Source organism: Takifugu rubripes, chromosome 4 (assembly GCF_901000725.2).
Source record: "Takifugu rubripes chromosome 4, fTakRub1.2, whole genome shotgun sequence".
In the NCBI taxonomy this organism is placed as follows: Eukaryota; Metazoa; Chordata; class Actinopteri; order Tetraodontiformes; family Tetraodontidae; genus Takifugu; species Takifugu rubripes.
Genome location: NC_042288.1, coordinates 10,142,523 through 10,158,555, shown reverse-complemented (window position 1 = coordinate 10,158,555; position 16,033 = coordinate 10,142,523). Strand labels below are relative to the sequence as shown.

The 16,033-nt window shown below is 47.6% G+C and overlaps 2 protein-coding genes across 3 annotated transcripts; both read right to left on the bottom strand.

Moving 5' to 3' along the window:
- Nucleotides 1–113: 113 nt before the first annotated feature.
- zranb1b (zinc finger, RAN-binding domain containing 1b) lies at nucleotides 114–9,418 on the bottom strand. The gene is made up of 10 exons (XM_003963949.3): nucleotides 9,240–9,418; nucleotides 7,276–8,325; nucleotides 5,413–5,600; nucleotides 4,838–4,991; nucleotides 4,337–4,408; nucleotides 3,306–3,504; nucleotides 2,889–3,009; nucleotides 2,654–2,783; nucleotides 1,815–2,044; nucleotides 114–1,729 (listed from the first exon to the last, which is right to left on the bottom strand). Exons 2-10 carry the CDS (start codon nucleotides 8,228–8,230, stop codon nucleotides 1,511–1,513), a joined length of 2,268 nt encoding a protein of 755 aa, XP_003963998.2. The 5' UTR covers nucleotides 8,231–8,325; nucleotides 9,240–9,418; the 3' UTR covers nucleotides 114–1,510.
- A 1,389-nt stretch (nucleotides 9,419–10,807) lies between these two features.
- abraxas2 (abraxas 2, BRISC complex subunit) lies at nucleotides 10,808–16,030 on the bottom strand. 2 transcript variants are annotated; one of them, XM_011603223.2, is made up of 9 exons: nucleotides 15,909–16,030; nucleotides 14,867–14,957; nucleotides 14,690–14,726; nucleotides 14,269–14,335; nucleotides 13,886–14,076; nucleotides 13,394–13,516; nucleotides 12,969–13,053; nucleotides 12,753–12,870; nucleotides 10,808–12,527 (listed from the first exon to the last, which is right to left on the bottom strand). In XM_011603223.2, exons 1-9 carry the CDS (start codon nucleotides 15,978–15,980, stop codon nucleotides 11,971–11,973), a joined length of 1,341 nt encoding a protein of 446 aa, XP_011601525.2. In that variant the 5' UTR covers nucleotides 15,981–16,030; the 3' UTR covers nucleotides 10,808–11,970. The 2 variants fall into 2 exon arrangements, with proteins under 2 accessions (XP_011601525.2, XP_011601526.2); XM_011603224.2 differs by having other exon boundaries at nucleotides 13,394–13,513.
- Nucleotides 16,031–16,033: the final 3 nt, after the last annotated feature.

The following is a 16,033-nucleotide window of genomic DNA, read 5'->3' as shown; positions in this document are numbered from 1 at the left end:
AAATTTTAAAATATGCACGTGTTTTTCCTGTCCAGTGGCTGCAATGTCGCTTTTTTCCGCTAGAGGGAGAAAAATCCCGTTAAATCCCAGGAGTCTGCGAGAAAAAGCTTTCATTGGACATTTAAAAAGGTTTTAATTTTCCTTGTTTAGCTTGTCCTTTGTGTTACACTCTCTAGTGAAGTCAGGCCTAAAACCACAAAACCATCATAGTCACAACTGCAACTATTGCATAATACAAAGCAACATACAGGTGATGCTCAAATACATGTGACCTGACCGGAACACAAAAGGTTACAGTACACAATGGCAAAGAAACACATGATGCAAACATTCACAGCAAAGAAGTCATGACAAGTTTTTTTTTCCTTTTTTTTTTTCCTGTCAGCTTTGGTTTTTAAGTGTTGCAGTCTTCCAACAACGTGACAACAAATGGGTGTCGCAGACTGGTGAACGGATGTGTACCTTGACTAACCGAGCAACACACTCGAGGAAGGAAAAAGGGTTACAAAGACGAAGATGAGACAAGTCTGACTCGTGTGTTAGTGACAGCACTCCCATGCCCAACTGCCCAAAACTAAACCAAAAAAGCACCAGATTTTTGGCATCCAGATGAGGTAATAAAGAAAAAAAACAAACGCACAACGCAGGTAAACTTCTCACTGATGGTAATGATTGGTTACTTCTGTGCAATATTTCTTCATCAAGATTTAAAGAATTGTCAACGAAACCACAAAAAGAGGAAAAAATATTTACAGAAAGCTCTTATTAGCTCAAAATTTCCAAATAAATATGCTGAATAAATTCAAACACACACACATTTTCTCAGCTCAACCACCTTACAAAAGATAAACCAAAGATCCAACATGAAAGTTTACGAGCCAAACCTCAATGAGTGTAGATTAAACTTGAAAAGAGGGGGGAAAAACTCCCTTTTCAAGAGCTTTAATATAACGACTTCAATTCAAGCAGTACTATATATATAGAAATGTCTTCATAAATGTGCAGTGCTTATTAATAAGGATTAAAGTCATTGATTATTACACAATCTCTGGTTGTCTAAAAGATAATAGCTTTGTCCCTGCCCGTTCAAAAACAAACACCAAAGGGGCCCACACTGCCGCCGCGGAAAAACGTGGAAAAGGTTGATTTGGAAGTGTGCTTCTGCCGGTGCCCCCGCTGAACACGGTGTTGATCCGAGTCAATGCTGGTAGATTTGCTCTTTTAGAACGATCGCATGCATGAACAGCGAAGGGGAGCGGGTCGCTCCTTCCTCTCCGGTCAGAAATCAAAGGGTCTTTTGCATCTGTAAACCTTGATCTCCCCCCCAGGGCTGTGCTGTTGCCGTGGCGTCCGTCAGTAAGAGTGTCTCATCGGGTGTGACTGTGTCTTCTGAGGTGGAGGGATCCCTCTCCTGAAGGCTCCTTTCACAGTCCTCCTCAGGAAGATTTAAGGATAAACAGAGAGGAGGAGACTGACCCCTCGACAGACGGCTCCCCCTCCGTAAATGTTGTCACTCGTCGTCGTCGTCTTCTTCTTCTTCGCCGTCGGACAAAGAGGTGCACGGCCGGATTTGCCTGTAGCCGTCCAGCCACTTCTCCACCATCTGCGTGACCAGAGGGTGGTTGCGGCGGCGGGAGCTTTTCTGGAGGGCCACCAGGACCCCGCCCTCCGTCACGCAGCAGTCCAGCCACTCCCGCAGCAGCTTCTCCTGCTGCTCTTCGTTCCCCATCTGTGGGAGACAAGTACGGCCATTAGAGGGCGCCCCAACACAACGACACCAGCAATGTGGCGCATGGCTATGGAGGTGTCCTCACTTCCTGGGCTGACAGGAAATGAATATGGAGCAGCTTCCTCTCGCTGTCCACCAGAGGCAGAAATGTGACCGTCACGTCGTCGTCCGTGTTGAGGTTGGCGCCCGCGCCGCGATTGTCGAAGCCGTCGTTCTCCATGGCCACCAGCGCTGAGAAGTGGCCCCGCGTGTAGCCCAGGGCGATGGGGCTCTTCCAGCAGAAGCTCTGCTCCCACAGAAGGGGCAGGTACACGCCTGAGGAGGGAGGAGAAACGGCGTCCGTCACACATCTGATCTGGTTCCTCCAACAAACAAAGCAGCTCTCATACATTTTTTAAATGCCAAACTGACTCATCTTTCAGGAACCGCTGTGGTTTCTTACTGGGCTCACTGGGTCGCTGCTAGACGCGTCTTCCTCTGGACGCTCCCGCCCTCCATAAATCACAGATCCATTAGACGGGCCCCACCGCCAGTGCACGTCCATTATCGGGCACTTTTATCATCGTCTGCACAGGACCAGGCGGCGGGCCGACTGAACCCACTGTTTTTAACAACTAGCAATAAAGACCGCCTGCTCTCCACCCTGCCTGGGTCGCTGACTGACTCTGATGGTTTACACATGTTCACGTGTGCGTGCCCAAAAATCACAGTGTGGCTCCAGATGCGCTCATGGGACAAACATACTATTTTTCTTTTGTACATCTGACTAACAGATACCACAACCTAAAAACAACCTAGGCTGATACGTGATAAATCACAGCTCTGTGGAGCAGTTATGCCAGAAATGTGAGCTATGCAGACAGGACGTTCCCACGCAGGCTCATCCCTGCTGCCGGGACGGTGTCGCACCAACACTCGGCTCACCTTGAAAACGGGTGTACCCCAGAGTTTCGCCACGGAAACTCTTGTAATACTTGACTCCGTAGACGATGATGGGCCTGCGAAGGATGTGCGCCAGAACAAAAATGTGGGTTTGCTCCAGGCTGGATCCTGGCTGTGAAACAACAGAGGCGAGAAGGGCGTAAAGCCACAACGCCAATGTTTACAAAAGCAAACTTTACAACCTCCTCCCATGGTTCCTCCAGCTCTTCAGTCCTACCTGGCTGGCGAGTGAAAGGATGAACGCCCAGTCCTCCTGCCACTGCTCCTCCCGCAGGGAAAAGTGCAGACCGAAGCTCTGGGAATACCACGACTCCCACTCCTTCCAACGTGTGTAAAACCTACAGGTCATACATAAACCCTGGAATCATTCCGCTCATGCGAGGAAGGTTTTGTTTAAAACATTGTCAGCATGGAGGTGAACAGACCCCAAACCACACGGTCCAGTTCCCCACATCATGATGTCATACGTGTTTGTGCGCTCTAGAAAATGACAAGAGGTCTCACTCTGCTCACTTTTACTGAGTATTTCTCAGCCCAACCACTGAAGAGTCAGATTTGGACAGCTTGCAACTAGAACCTCTGTGGACATGCAGAACATGCTAGCTGGACTCGAGCTGTTCTAAGCGTTCCTCACCAGTGAGAACAGTCGTGCAGGCTGTCGTGGAGGGTCTTGCGAAGCACCGAGTCTTTGTCGTAGATGCCCCACGTGGCCTGCAGGACCGAGTCCAGGAGGCAGTCCCCCGCCGTCCGGTTCCAGAGGGCGTACAGTCGGCTGTCCAGCCTAGTCCCCAGCTCCAGGGACCAGTTGATGATGGGAGACTCCTCCTCCAGTTCTGAGCCAGAGGAAGACCAGTAAGGAAACAGCCATGGCAGAAGAACAATTAAAGGCTAAACTGATAGCTGCAGATGATGTGAAGCAACGTGTGTGACATCTGAAAGCTGCATCTGGTGGACGTTTCTGGTTCCACCTCATACGTGCTGAAACCTGAATTGTTGTCCAGGCTGCTTTAAAACCAGGTGACAGGAGGGTTGGGTGGGATGTTAATAACTGCCTCTGACAACATCAGCCGCTACAAAGCAACGCAGACACAACACAAACCCACACGGCAGCGAGAAGCCAGAAGAGATTCAGACAGATCTGCCCTCTGCTGCACATTTTATTTACATCAGCATGTTGCCGAGGGCGACCTAATGTGTCGACCCTACTGGTGAGTAACAACAGCTCCACTCTCTGCCTTTGGATATTTAAGTCTCTTTAAAAATTCTACAGATGAACACTGAAAACAGTCTTATCTTCTGTAGAGTCAAATGGGTTGTTCAAAATCAAACATTTCTATCAAAATATGGTCCTCTATTTGAATTAGAACAAGGTGAATTAGATGGTTCTACCTCCTTTCTATCATTACTGACACACGGTGCAAACAAAAGCTGGTTGAAGCAGACTGAGAAGGTCACCTGAAAGGTGATTAAACCACACAGTTAGTATCCATGGCGATGGTTGACAGCCTGCCAGTGTTAAAACTGTATGCAGGCTAGGTTGACAACACAAGTACCGGTAACACAACACAGCCAGGGTTTGGCAGATGTCCTGATAGAGGACATCGTGGATCCGGTTTCCCAACCTCCTGAAATGATCTCAGTTGCCATAACAACAGGGGAAGTCACCTTTTTGTACATCTCGGTCCAACACCTCATCAAATAGTTTTTCTTGAACTGCAGGGGGCAAATCCTCGATGTCTGAAACCACAACACATGAGAAAAGGACAGGTCATTGGTGGACACATGAGAAAATAAAATATCTTGTTTTGTTTTTTTCCAATTGGACAACAGGCAGAACAGAAGCTCATTCTGTGCCCAAAATAAATGAATGCATTGACAAAGAGGAACCGAGCCGAGTTTCTATAGTGGCCAGTAGCCACATTCTCCATTGTCCACTTAGCTTAGCGTAGCTACCAACAAAGAAGAGCACAGCCACAACTTCCACACAGTAAAATTTAAGGGAATCACCATTAGAAAGTTATAATGAATGAATAAAAGTCGTTCTATCTTGGTGGGCTTATTTACTCAGCATGCATCAAAGAACGAGCCTCCACTTTTGAGCGGCTGGAAACAAACAGCAGCCCTTTATTTTGCTCCTGTGAGGGAGGGAATGGCTGCGTTCCTGACCTGCTGGCAGTGTGAAAGTCACCAAGTCAGTGAGAAAATAGCAGGTGAAGTCTCCCTTGCGCTGGTGAAGAGAAGCTGCCACCTCACGGCGGATCTGCTCGGTCAGCTCGGGACACACCATGGCTGGGATGCACTTAGCTGCCTGCTGGGACACCTGCAGAGAGGACGGGTCAGAAGGGGCCGAAGCTCCGTCTCAGACAATCTGAGGGTCAGAGCACGCTCAAAGACCGCAGCTGTAACCCTCAGGACATTTTTGGTGGATCACAGCATCCGGCGACTCCTTAAACTGAGAGAAGAACCTCGAGTTTAGGGAGCAGACGCGTATGTACGGTTAATCTGGGATCACCGCGGTGACGACGAGTAAGATCCAATAAACCTCAGCACGGGCGCCAGAGCTGAGTTCAAGGCCAGTCCGAAACTTCTGAGATTGATCAGAACTGATCTCCATAAATCCTCAGATTAAACATCTCCCACCTGAGATCATCAATCTTTTAAGTTTCCGTCAGAAATATTCTGTAAAACGCCGCATAAACACACATTTAAAAAAGAAAAAACTGCAGGAAACGGCGACCGACCTCCGTGAGCAACACGGCCAACATGTCCTGTCTCTGGAAGCGGATGGCGAGGTGCACCAGCGTGAAGCCGTCGTCGAACGCTGAAGGTCGGTTTAACAGTCGCACCTCGTCTGACGACAGCTGTCTCGCGATGTCGCCTCCTGAGGATTTATAAGCCTCCACAGCCGCCAGGTCGCCTTCCACAACACCTTCCACACAAAGAAAACAGTTAGACCAGAAATTTCAGATTTGCTCTCAGAAGGGGTGGAAGAGCCCGTTTCCGTGATGAAAGAGTGCCATGATGGAAGCGATGAGCTCATCAAAGGCGGTTTAATCCAGCCTCAGCCTCTCTGACATGTGAGATAAGCTCCTGGTGATTGTGTACACTTGACAGAAATGCATTATTATGGCCGTAAACAATAAGAGCAACCCTTTAAACCGCTCTGAGCACATCTGCAGAACCCTCCTCTCAGGATTTTAGCTCTTACGCCAGACCTGGGTGCTATTCTCTCATACATCTGACAGCATTAAATAAATAAAAACGGTGCTCCTTTGTTCTCGTGTGAAAGCGACACACAAAGCTGGGCTGCATCGTGTGTGCGAGTGTGTGAGCGAGAGCCAGAGAGACGTGGAGTGGGTGGAAGACTCTCTGTGCCGTGTGGAGCTGGCCAGCGCTGTGAGAGATGGGGGGGGGGCTGCACAATAGCAGCCCAGTGTGACGGAGAGGCGCTGCGGTCACTTTCCAAACACTCCATTAGTGCCGGAGCGTCGGCAGCCCCGCGCTCAGGACTGGACCGCACAACTCGGGGAGGTGCACGCCTCCACAGACAGAGCAGACGCCGCTCGTCTTCACCTGCGCGTGCATCTCTTACAGGAATTGTTAGCGCACATCTGGTTTTACCAGTATGATGCGCATGTCAGAACCAGTTTAAAACCACTAGACCCGAGTGAGAGCGAGCTACCAGAGAGGAGGCATCTGCGGACAGTTAACGGGAGCCCCTGCAGACAATTAGCACCTCTCTGCAGTTGCTTTCCTGTGCAGAGGCAGAGTTCCTCTCCACCTCCAAGCAGGTTCCGCTTCAATAATACGGCAGCTTGAATTAGCCCAGCACCCACGCGAGAACAAGAGACTGGCGTCACCTGAGGTGGTCCTCACGAGCGGGACTAAAGTCAGGGCCGTTCCACCACACGTCTACTTACCTGGGTTGCTTTTGTGGTCATATTTTTAGGTCAGTAGGTCTCCATGGAAACCAAAACATCAATAAGAACTTTGAGACCGCGCCGATGTCAACATGTCAAAGACTGTCAAACCTGCCTAGCAACACACACAGACCCGACCGGGCCGTCTCTCCAATAATGGAGCGCTTGTGTCATATTTCATTATACCTGAGCTGTTTGTGCTTGTGAGGGGGTGAGAGGGAACAACTTGTTACTGAATAACTTACTACCTGGAGTTAGTATTTTTCTTCGACATTAGCAGAAATTGCCCTTTGTTGTGAAGCAGAACTGACGTAATGTCACATTCAGCCTTTAACTGAGCACAATATCAGGACGAAGAGGTGTGTGACAACAGACCCCGCTGGTGTTTGTGCACGTGCGTGGCTGTCGACACACACAACCCTTATGATTAAAGGGCTGGTTGCAGGAGCTGGGTGGCGTGAGGGACGGAGACCGATAAGCAGTCGCTCGCCCTCCTAAAACCGTTCCTTCTCCTTCCCACTCCACGTCCTCCGAGCTGCCGTGTGGGTGTTTGGAATTTGCTTTTTCTCCAATGAGGGAGGGTTTTTGTTCAGGACAGGAGCAGGACTTAAATCACGACACGTCAAGAGAGCCGAAGAACCAGGTGAACGCTGCTGGGTGGAGTCGTGCTGCGGCGGCACTCACCGACGCAGGCGTTAAGGAACAGCCAGTCGGTCCGTCTCATCCTGTTCTTAATCTGCTTCAGTTTTTTGAAATCCACTTCCAGCTCCTCCTTGCTGCCGATCCCGGCCCCTGATGCCAGCTCAATCCTCTGAAAGTCCATGTTCACGTCCGACTCCCGCTTTGACGTCGGGGGTGACCTCCTCTGGCTGCTGCTGCACCCCCCCAGCCCACCCACCACACACCCAAGGCCTTGCCCGACAACGGCCCTCCTGTTGTCCCTGTCCTGCTCGTTCAGTTTTACGGAAGGTTGCTGGCTCTCGGACTCTGACGCCAGTTGGATGGGGTCGGCCAGGAGACTGTTGGGCCTCGGGTGGTCGCAGACAACACATTTGAGGGCCTTGGCCCAGTTTTCGTAGGTGCAGGCGGTGCAGGTCCAGTGCTGCGCGTGAGTGTTGAGCCTGTTGCGGTCGTTATATTCCTCACAGGGATCTGCAGTGATGGCTGGGCGAGTCGGGTGGCATCCGGTGCCTGAGGTCTGGGGTGACTCTGTAGGGCTGCGCGGCTGTTGCGTGAGCTGTCCCCGGTGGGCCGCGTGCTGGCCGTGCTGTTGCTGCTGAGTGTGCTGCCTCTGGCACAAGCACTGGGTGCAGCGGATCGCACGAGGCCAGTTCAAGTAGGTGCACATGTGGCAGGACCACTTGCTGCTAATCTCAGGTACGTCAGCGATGCGGACGCGGGGTCGTGCGCTGGAGTCGGGGCAGATGAGTAAGCTGGAGCCTCCCTGGGAGGGACTGTTGCTGAGGTCTGCCGAGATGTGCAGACTGGCGTCGAGCGCGGGGCTGCTCTTGAAGGGCTCCTCGGTGATGATGGCACCCCCGCTGGGCCTCTGAGCGCGACACATGGTGCACTTGATGGCCGACGGCCAGTTCTCGTATGTGCAGTATTCACAGGCCCACTTGGCAACCAGTTCGGTCATCGTCACACCACCCCAAAGGAAGGTTTCCTGCCGCCCAGAGGGGCCCTCAGCTCGGCAGATCTGCTCCTCAGATCACACAGCAGTCCAGTCGAACGCTGGAAAACAAAGAAAAGGCTTTAATAAACAAATAAACGCAGGTACAATATAGAATTTCAGTTTTCAATATTCATACATTCCACCTTATGGAAGTCCGCTGTCGGGCAACATTTGGAGCGACGATCCGGTCTAAATAATTAACAATCTCAGACATTAAAGGCACAGTTTGCCCCACCATCAGTTTATATATAACACAGATTTCCCCTCGGTTTGCACATCCATATATTGGGTGACTATGGTATCCTGATCAAAAGAGGGCACGCATAGTAATCAAAGCCAACGTGCCCTGCACCCAAGCTGGGTAACAGGAGACCAGCTGAGGTGAAACCAGACACCCAGCAGGGAGACGCGTGACCGGCGGATACCAGTGCTCTAAATGGGAATCCTCCCCGGGCTTCACACCGTGCAGGCTGCACGTCCATCGGTGCTGGAAAGCGACCGTGTTATGTGGAACTTTTCTCCTTAAAGGCACCAGAGATGGGGCTGATCTGGCGCTGCAGCCCGGCTGAGATGCAGCCACGCCTCCCAGTTTACAAACAAACCCCGATATTTACCACCTCCGTCAGAAACGACCCCCGCCGCTGCGGCCAAAAGTTACCGGGAACCTTCAGCACCCTCTCGGGCCACCACCTTCGGCCGCTGACCGTTAAAATGTTTCCTGCAAAACTTGGGACCCATTTTGGAGGTCAAACGACCCGGGTGGGTGTAACGCAAATTCATCAGAGCAAGTCCAACATTCGGGAGGACGATAATGCACCGAGAACCTTCTGACGTGACGACAAACGTTATTTGCTCTCCAGAACCGACCCCAACAGCCGAGCTAGCCGACTGTGCGCTAACCTTCCGAGATTAGGTTTTCCCCTGTAAACGTCGGGAGGCCCCGAGGTCGGCTAACGCCGAAGCCCTTTCTTACCTTGGCCGTGTTTACACTCCTCGCTCCGGCGCGGCTGCCAGAACAAGCCGAGCTCCCCCTCTACCCGGAGAAACCCACTCCAGCTGGAACACTGGCTCGTCTCACTTGGCCGACGCTAACCGCATCTTGGCTCCTACGGTGCGCCGTTCCGTTGGCTGCTGAAGGTCCGTACAAAACACGGAGCAAGTCCCCCCCCCCCCCCCCCCCCCCCCCCCCCCCCCCCCACCCACCCCCTGTTCCGTCCCTCCGTCGCTGGTCTGGCGCATTAAACCATTTTTAGCTTCTCCTGTCTTCCGAGCACCAAGGTGACGGGCTTCAATGGCGGCACGGGGAGAAGCAGCAGCCGAGGAAACGGTGAAACCTGCACTCCTGCGAGCTCTGGGGCCGAGCGGGCGAGGGCAGGCTCGGGATTTACCACCTGGATCTGCTCCCCGCTCTGATTGGCTACTTTCTGTTCGTCCCTCGACGCTGACCAATCAGATTACACGTCTCTCATTCCGACTATTAAAAGGGTCGGCGAAGGCAAAACAGGCTCGGATGTCACCGCAACAGCACTGGTAATTCACCGGAGGAGTCATTTCTTTTAATGGGGGGGTCATCTGTCGGGGTTAGACGTATGTGTTTTCCCTATTCGTGCGTCGTAGGTCGTTGCGTTTCGACCAAGAAGACACGTGGTACACCCCCCGCAGGGGATATGGATGATGTCATCTTCAAAATACTGCAGTAAGCGGCCCGCAGTAACGCATCAGGAGACGTTTCCCAGCGCAGCATGACACTGATCACCGATACACGCCTCTTCACACGTCCAGATGGGTGTTTGACGCTTTTAACATGTCGTTTTTATTACATTAAAAAAAATCATTAACATTGGATGGATGGGTGCATCTCTGTCTCGCTTCTATGTGATGTCATTGACGGAAACACCAGTAGTCTTGGTGCACATCAACCGTTTTGATAAGTAGTTAGGGATGTGTGGGGACAAATCACAGAGACAACCCACTAGGAATAAAATACTACACCTGAAGCACAGCTTATCCAGGTAGGGCTGTGGTGCCTCCATGGACGTGCTGATGTTGCAATGGTCCAGCAATCCAAAGGCAGGTTCAGCCTATGCATAAATACATATGTGTAATTTGTGGGCATGGAGGCTTGTTAATATGGAACCTCCTTATTGTACACCTGAGGCCTACATTAGCAGAGCTGGCAGGGCTTGAAATCATTATCTAGTTTCTGACAGGACCTACACAAGATTTGCTCTTTAGCACCATTGAGAGAAAATGACAGAGATTTGTACAAATAAGGTGAAAAGCTAAAAAAAAAAACTCTCCCACTAAAATAAAAAATGTTAATTTATAAATTCAATGTTTTTTCTATGCCCATGTGCAGAAAAAAAGCGTGTTTCCCCCATAGGCTGGTGTTCTGCTGTCGTAGACTATAATTCCAGTTTCAGTTATTAGAAGTTAGAAGTTGCGTGCCCATTAAGCTGAAGCTAAAAAAACAGATGTCACCTGTGCAGCAAGGTGATCGTCCACTGACCTTGACGATAAAATCCACACAGTAGAGGTGTATCAGCCTTCTGTGATTACTTTAATAAAAAGCAAGCCAGTGAGGAGTCAGCTAGAGTGGTTATCTGATCACGGACAGTAGAACTGGAGACAACCAGCGTTCTGAAATCAAAGTAGCAGCCATGTGTTTTTTTATGTGATAATGGACAGACAGATGCAGCTTTTTAATATGGTGGCTCTGTCACAGCAGCAGAAAGGGAACCTTAAGCGTCTCGTTAGTAAAGCTACAGTATATAATGTTTGCCCTTAAAACCCTGTACAACACACAAAAGCTGAACTAAGTTTGGCTCAGTGTGGTCAAAGATGACTACTCGAGTGGCACAAGACAGCATCATAATAGCGTGACAAAGAAACCTTAAATCTTGTCAAGTGCAGCAAAGCGCATACAATTTCAGTGTTAGTCAACAGACATGTTGATTGACATTCTTGTCAATCCAATTAGATCAATTCCTAATGTGACAAAATACAGAAGATATATTTATGTGCATATATAAAGCACCCATGAGGGAAATAGCGGGGTAAATTTAGTTTATAATCTACACCGTCTCATTTAAATATAAAAGTGTGATTAAGACTGTGCGAGTACAAAAAAAACCCAACCCAAAAACGAATATGCACAAACACAGAAATTCTACAAAATTTTCTTAATTTGCCTGATTGGTTTCAAAACCGGTGAAGGCCGCAAAATAGTTTAGTCATTTTCTGAAATAATCGCTTCAATGAAGGCAAAAAAAAAAAAAAAAAATAGTGCAAGAGGTAATATAAGCATGGGTGCTCAGATTTGGTGATGCAGACATGAAACACATAACAAGAGTGGAGGCCAGTCCCATAGGAAGCCAGCTTGCCAACCAGTGGCAACGCACTGAAAAATCCAAATCCAAACTGAAGATGAGACGTACATCGACGTCCCCAAATCAGCTTCATTCCATAAAGAACTTCCACAGTAGAGACGCACCGTTAAGCTGGCGTAGCCTAGCAACAGAGTCCCCTTAAAATGGAGGCTACCAGAAGAGAAGCTACTCACAGCGAGACACCATCCGTGCACGCCTTTCACTTTCAGGACTGACACTTTATTTGTCTGCGTTTGCTTAACTTTGATTGCGTGAGATTCCCACCTCTCGGGGGGTGTCCCCCCCAGCTGTGTCCCACACACGAGCCGCCTGATTCTACGTGGTCTGTGAGCCACGGACATCCCCATCAGGACTTAGAGCTGCCGCCCGCCCATGCGCCAAAACACTTGAGACCCCCCCAGGCAACTGAGTGGATTCGCTCACTAAGTTCTCATATTCGCTACTGTCCTCATCTTCCTCGTCCTCGTCATCTTCATCATCCTCCTGCCCTGCGGCCTGTCTGTCTAATGAGTCAGAGCTTGAGCCATCTCCGTTGCCCAGGTATGGGGTGCTGGGAGTGGTGACAGGATTTGTGATGCTGCCTAGACCCAGTCCAAGGCCTAGGCCCACCCCCATTAGACCTGGGGTAGGGTGTCCTGGAGAGCCCACAGCCTGAGGCCTCGGCAGTAGAGCAGCATTGGTAGGTGATGAAGAGGAGGACAGCAGAGAGTCATCCTGGGACAAAAGGTCAGCATACGAAGGTGGGTGAGGTGAGGTACTGGGCCGCTCAGGGGCAGAAGGTGTGTGAAACGTTATTCTGGACAGAGCTTCCGACGGTTCTGCGCTCTCATCTTGTGTCAAATGGGAGTCTTCGTTGTGGGCTTCTCGAAGTCCTGTGGAGGACATGAAGTATACAGGAAAAAAAAGACAAAGCTGAGTAAAATGTGGAAACATGTGCCTTTAAAACCAGAGGGAAGAGCAGAGGGGGAGTCATTCTATATATGGATGCAGAACAAAAGGCCGCCAACCAATTTTATCCTATAGCCACAAACTTTGGTTTAACTGTATACTACCACATGTAAAGCAAATAGTTGTAAAAAGTCATAAAAGGTACATACTTCTCTCTTCTTCTGCTGTTTTATGTTTCCTGAGAGCAATTTGCTGTTTAAGTTTGTTCACATCCTCCTGAATTTTCTCTTTCATCCGCTCACTTTGTTCCACCTCCCCACAAACAGCCTAAAATAATAAATCACATACAGGAAAGGGGAATACATTGTTGAAGCAAACACTTGGACTAATTAGTGTAATACTCTACTTTGCTTGATATGACTCACCTGCACTTTATCTTGTAATGCGCTGTATACTTGGAATATTGTACGGATGTCCTTCATCACCCCATTTTTGTCAAAGAATTCAGCACTAAAAGGGCACAAAAGACATGCATGTTTAAAAAAAATCATTGAGAACAAAATGAATGATCTATAATGGAGCAAAGCCCTATGAGCCTCTTCTATACCGAAATAAAACAAAGCTGAGTTGACTAAAAACCTTCAATGACAGAAGGACCAATCTTTGTGTAATGGAGGTTATGTTGTGATGAAGAAGAGCTCCAACCATACAGCTGGATGGGGGTGGGATGGTGCAGACACTGCACACATTATGGCTTTAAAGTTAATTTGCACTGAGGTGTCAGGTGAAAACGTGGTTCAGCAATGGAGGGCATGCGTGCAGCAGACAATAAAGTGACTGTAACACTTACCCGTGCTCTTTGATGACCTGGGAGTAGTTAAGTGAGGTGTTGGGAACTGAAGAGACTTTGTATTCCTGCTGGCTTGTGTTTCCAAGGTTTGGGATTGTGAGTGTGATTCTCTGGTTGTACCTACTGAGTAAAATAGGAGAGTTTACCACTATTAAAACATGAAAATATTATTTAAACACACATACTACTGCTACTACTTATGCATCTGAAAACATAATGTAAACGTGTTCAATTGTGCAGCAGTTCAGGTTCATTAGGGTGCTCTAACGTTAGTTGCCACAAGATGTCACTGTTTCTGCTGGAAATTAAGCCACAAAACCTCAGCTCATTTTCTGCAAAAATCAAAAAGGACCCATAACGTTATGTTTTACGCTTCTATATATCTTGCTTGTATTCTTTTGCTATTGCCAAATTATTTAGGCATTGAGAAATGTACAGTTGAGGTAGAAGTATAAAACTGCTCCCGTTAGTAAATCTGTCCATGTTTATTACCTGAGGTTAGGTCTGAAGAGCACATATTCCAGAGCGTGTGTGGAGCTGTTGGCGGTGGAAATAAAACTGAACAGAAGGAAGACGAGGTCTGGTACACCAAGCAGCTGAGTCAGCTGTTTATGAATGATCTGTTCCCTGAATGACATTTGCTGCTGTGTGTTCCTCCGAAACCGGTACCAGCCAATGACGTTCTACGTGATTGATGAAACACATTCGTTAGAAAGGAAAGGCAAGTTGAAGGCGTGTTTGAAATCACATATGAAATAATAACTCTTTAAGGTCAAGATGCATTATTTGTTTCTTTAGGTTTACAGGTTTTATCATCACTCATCGGTCACAAAAGCCGGCTGAATTCATAGCAAGATAAAATATAGTTCACTCACTTTACGCCTGTCTTTGAGAATGTTGTTAAGATTTTCTTCGTTGATTTTGCCTGCGTAGTCATAAAAGCTGACGAGGAGGGAAGAAATAGTCAGAATTCAGCCTGAATTCATCATATTCGACCTCTATCTTGGCATATTCTACTACACTACCCTATTAGAGGGGCTATCTGCTGTCTGATATGAAATTCAAAGATGGGTTTCTAAATGAATGGTTTTCAAAGGGAACATCAACTCTAGAGTAAACATCAACCTTTTTTTTGGCTAATTATAAACGCATGCAATCAGTCATTGGAGGTTTCAAGATAAAAATATCAAAGCCAGATTTGTGTACTGTCCTCATGTGTCTTCACTACAAATGGACTTTACATGGTCTGGATGTGCAGGGATAAATGAGAGTAAAAATGTTTACCGTATATCTTACCTGAACAACTGTGTACAAGGGTCATGGTTATGGATTTCTGTTAGAGATAATAAAGAAATGTTATGGTCAATTATAAATGGAGAATTAATAAAATGCTCCAAAGCATGATTGTGTCCTATAACAGTTCTATCTACAACATGGTTAATAAGTCAGACTGTATGTGTTTCTATTGCTTACCAACTATCTGAAGTAATTCTGGACTGCTGATTTGTGCGTCACTGATGCTCACAGTCTCTTCTTGTCTTACATCTCCTAAAAGGAAGCCCTCCTAAAAGCACATGTACATTCTGTCAAAACTGTGTTTAAGAAATCTATTGATATGAAACAATTAAGACATTGTCTACAAAAAAAAAACTTCTTAAAAATACTGTTATTGATCAAATTAACTTATCAAAGACATTTTTAATGCATCTGCGTTGGGGTTTTTGGGGGGTTCTTGACTGAACAGTTAATTTGTCATTTATAAAGGCAATGCACATCAACAATTGATTAAAGTGGATTGTATTCTAAAGAAGACTAGGTGTATATAGTGTCCCATACAATTTGTCTGTTTTGTCAGGAATGAGGGAAAACCTGCAAATGTCACCCATCTCTTTTAAGCCCACGTCAACCTTTAGATCTAACAAGAGGAAATGCATGTTGACATTGCTGACAGTCACTTTGTTTACATTGTGACTAATAATAGCCCATTGGTTAACAAGCATGCTTTCATATTGCATAAGTGTCACTTTTTTAATCACTTTTAAAAATATATAACAATTGTACACGGAAGATGTCTCGGGGACTTTTGACAACAACAGGAATGACACACGGAAGTCACTTGACTTTGCAGGTTCATGCTAAATAGCTAGCTACAGAGTATTTCCTGGAAATGGAATTAAACTTTTCTAACAATATATCTTATACCAATGCAGTAACTTTATAGCATGTCTACGTCTCCATTTGTTTCCGTTGAATATTCAAGCCTGCCAAATATAACACACAAAATCGCTGTTAAACCACTCGCTATATTCTGCCATGGAATTCTAGCTTTACACAGATTTAGCCACACCTGCCGGTAAATAGACGGAACCAGAATTAGCTAGCCAGCAACAGGATGATGGCACTGGGGAAGCAACAAATGTAATAACGCTGAAGATCACTTGGCAATAATGAACAGCTATGACCAGGTTAACAAACATTAAACGCTTGCTTTTAAAATGTGAATTATAATACCTACATGATCTGAGTTGCTATTAGCGCTGTGATAACACACAGAACTAAAAGTATAGCCAGAAATGGATGCCGCCATGATGGAAACATCCCTATCAATCCCAATGTCCTTTGCACTTGCAAACACGTTCT